This window comes from Terrapene carolina, unplaced genomic scaffold (assembly GCF_002925995.2).
Source record: "Terrapene carolina triunguis isolate 2854851 unplaced genomic scaffold, T_m_triunguis-2.0 Scaffold115, whole genome shotgun sequence".
Taxonomy (NCBI): Eukaryota; Metazoa; Chordata; order Testudines; family Emydidae; genus Terrapene; species Terrapene triunguis.
The window spans coordinates 245,710-248,665 of NW_020664466.1; the positions used below are offsets into that span (position 1 = coordinate 245,710).

A 2,956-nucleotide genomic window follows, 5' to 3' on the forward strand; every position below is an offset into this window, starting at 1 on the left:
CCAGTTTTCAGCTCTGTGTGGCTCTTTCAAGGAGCAGTTTGGCTAGGAACTGTAGTGTGGTCCTGTGGATAGTCTTTAAAGAAGCATGGATGCCAGTGATAGGAAAAAAACCTACTGGGCTATTATTTGTCAAATAAATATTTGCCAGGATTTTAGGGGGCCCAATTTGAGACACTTTAAAAGGGCCTGGTTTACAGAAAGAGCTGAGAACTTATTTTACATCTAAACAGAGAGTCCTGGTTGATTGTAGCTTTGTATCTATGCATGTGAGAGGCAGAAAGAAGCAGAACGCAAGAGAGGCAGGGGTTAGCATATCCTTGGGGTAAAACCAAGAGATAGAGCTACTTTTGGGCACAAGACCCAATGGAAAGGCAGACTTGGATTGCCGAATGAGGTAAGTGCCCTCTGCACATTCTTTGTAAATAAACAGGATTCCCTGCAAACATCTCTGACTTTTATCACTGATCTCTGCTACCTGTGCCAGCCAAGGGACAATGGTCTTTAAATTTATTTCCCCATGTTGACTGCTGAAGCCGCCCTGCCCCACTCGTGCTAAAGATTTCCCCCTCTTGGGGTGTGACCCTATGCCCAGGGAAGATCCTTCACATTGTAAATTCTCCAGGGAAAGGACTTGGTTCATTGCTGTGTCTTGTACTTAATAAATAACAAAAGTGAGGCACAGAGAGGTTAATGGACATACTCAAGGTCACCAGCAATTCAGTGGCAAAGGCCGAAATTGAGCCTTTTGATAGGAGAGGCCTATCCTGGTATACAATCCGATGCTTTTACCTTGACATAGTGTTACCTATCATCAGTTATTATCCACGGTGTCCTGAGTCCTCAGGGTTCACAGCAAAGGTTGAGCCTGGAGTTGGTCCACAATTTGCTAAATGACCAGTTTTCCTCTCAGTTTGCTGATTCAACAAAATGCAAATGTTTCATGGGAACATACCGATTTTGGCACATTTTTTATGACAAATGAGTGCGGTATTTTATTTCTGTAACTTCAAAGCACATAGATTCGGCTATCATCTCAAGTTTAATAGACTAGAAAAGAACCGAGTAGAAATGATAAAGTAAAAAGGAAGTGCTTTATCATTATCCCAAAAAGCACATCAACATTTTGATAAGGTTCTTTAACTGGCTCTGAAATGAAATTTGTCAGAATTTTGCTGGCAATGTTGTTGTTTCATTATGATCTGGGATGAAAGGCAATTTCAGAATGTTAGGAATGCCCATGGAATGGACATTCTGAGTTTTCACCAGGTCACATTGTTGAAAGAAGAGGAAAAAATGAAGCAGCTTCAAGATACTTCTTCTTATTCACAAAGGGGGTGGAGGGCCAGTACTTTTGCTCTATCTTGCTAAACCCCATTGCCCTTCCAGACATAGGATAAAACCCAGGAGTCCTGATGCTAAGACTCCCTTCTCTAGCCCACTAGACCCCAGGCCTTTCTCAGAGCTAAGATACAACCCAGGAGTCCTGGTCTCCACTGCTCTAACCACTAGCCCCCACTCCCCTCCTTCACTGCTGTAATCACTAGACAGCACTACTTCCCACAAGGACACACAGCTGCAGGTTTTACGGATAGTTTTTTCATTGTCTTGTAATTATCTGATAAGTCTCTTTCCCTCAGACCCTCCCTATGAAGGAGACAGGCAGTGGAAACCTCACCACCATCTCCCACATCCTCCTCCTGGGATTTGGGGACCTCAAGGAACTGTGGATCCTGTTCTTTACTGGCTTCCTAGCTGTCTGTATCATATCCATGGCTGCCAACCTCATCCTGGTAGTACTGGTGGTGCTGGATCCGCATCTCCAGACCCCTATGTATTTCTTCCTCTCCAGCCTCTCCTGCCTGGAGATGGTCTCCACCTCCAACATCTCCCCTATGATTCTTGCTGGTCTCCAGGCAGGCAATGTGATGACATCTCTGGGCGGCTGCCTTGCACAGCTCTATCTCTTCGGTGCCCTGGCCACCGTGGAGTGCTTCCTGTTGGCAGCCATGTCTTATGACCGGTATTTGGCCGTGTGCCGCCCACTTCACTACCTTTCCCTCATGGACGGCAGGGTCTACGGGCAGCTGGTGGTTGGGTCCTGGGTGGGCGGGTTCCTGTTCATGGGGATTGTGTCACTGTTGCTTATAGCCTTGAGCTTCTGCGGGACCTGTGAGATAGACCACTGCTTCTGTGATTTCCAGCCCCTCCTGGAGCTCTCCTGCACCAACACCTCCATGGTCCAGATGGTCACATTCTTCCTGTCTTTCATCCCAGCCTCCCCCTTCCTCCTAACAGTCGCTTCTTACATTTGCATCACCTGGGCTGTGCTGAGGGTTCCCTCTGCCTCAGGGAGGTGCAAAGCCTTCTCCATCTGCTCCTCCCACCTCACTGTGGTGATGTGGTTCTATGGAACGCTGGTGGCTGTGTACATGTCCCCTAGGGATGGCACGGGGCTGAACCCCAGAATGGAGCTCTCCCTGCTCTACACAGTGCTCACCCCACTCCTCAATCCCCTCGTCTACAGCCTGAGGAACCAGGAGGTGAGCAAGGCCTGCGCGAGAGTTGCCAGGATGGTTTCATCGGGGGGAGGGGGCGTTATGCCACCGGCTGGTCTCCAGTTTATGGCCCACCCAATAGCTGCTACTGCATGAGAGAGACTTGGGGACACCACTACTGGGAATTCTAATGGGCTGCATTATTCTCATTCCACTAATCCCTGATCATCAATCTCTGGGCCTTACTGACCCTGAAGGACTTTAATAATCTCTGATGGTCTCTACTGCTCTCTGTTGGAGTCTTTTGGCCTGCTAATCTCCCTCCACCGCTGCTGCTCTCTTTTGGCTACAGTTGGGTTCTACCAGCCCCTGCCATTCCCACTGCTCAGCTCTGGGTTCTACCAGCCGTTGCTGGTCTGTGCTGGTCCCTGCTTCTCTTTATTGTCCACAGCTGTGGTCTT

The 2,956-nt window shown here is 48.4% G+C and overlaps 1 protein-coding gene across 1 annotated transcript; it reads left to right on the forward strand.

The window, feature by feature from the left end:
- The first annotated feature begins 1,646 nt into the window (after window positions 1-1,646).
- Window positions 1,647-2,651, forward strand: LOC113406661 (olfactory receptor 11A1-like). The gene has a single exon (XM_026652465.1). The coding sequence runs from the start codon at window positions 1,647-1,649 to the stop codon at window positions 2,649-2,651; it is 1,005 nt and encodes a 334-aa protein (XP_026508250.1).
- The last annotated feature ends 305 nt before the right edge of the window (window positions 2,652-2,956 follow it).

Coding starts and splice junctions, on each gene's coding strand:
- LOC113406661 (XM_026652465.1), top strand. CDS start 1,647: ATGAAGGAGACAGGCAGTGGAAACCTCACCACCATCTCCCACATCCTC.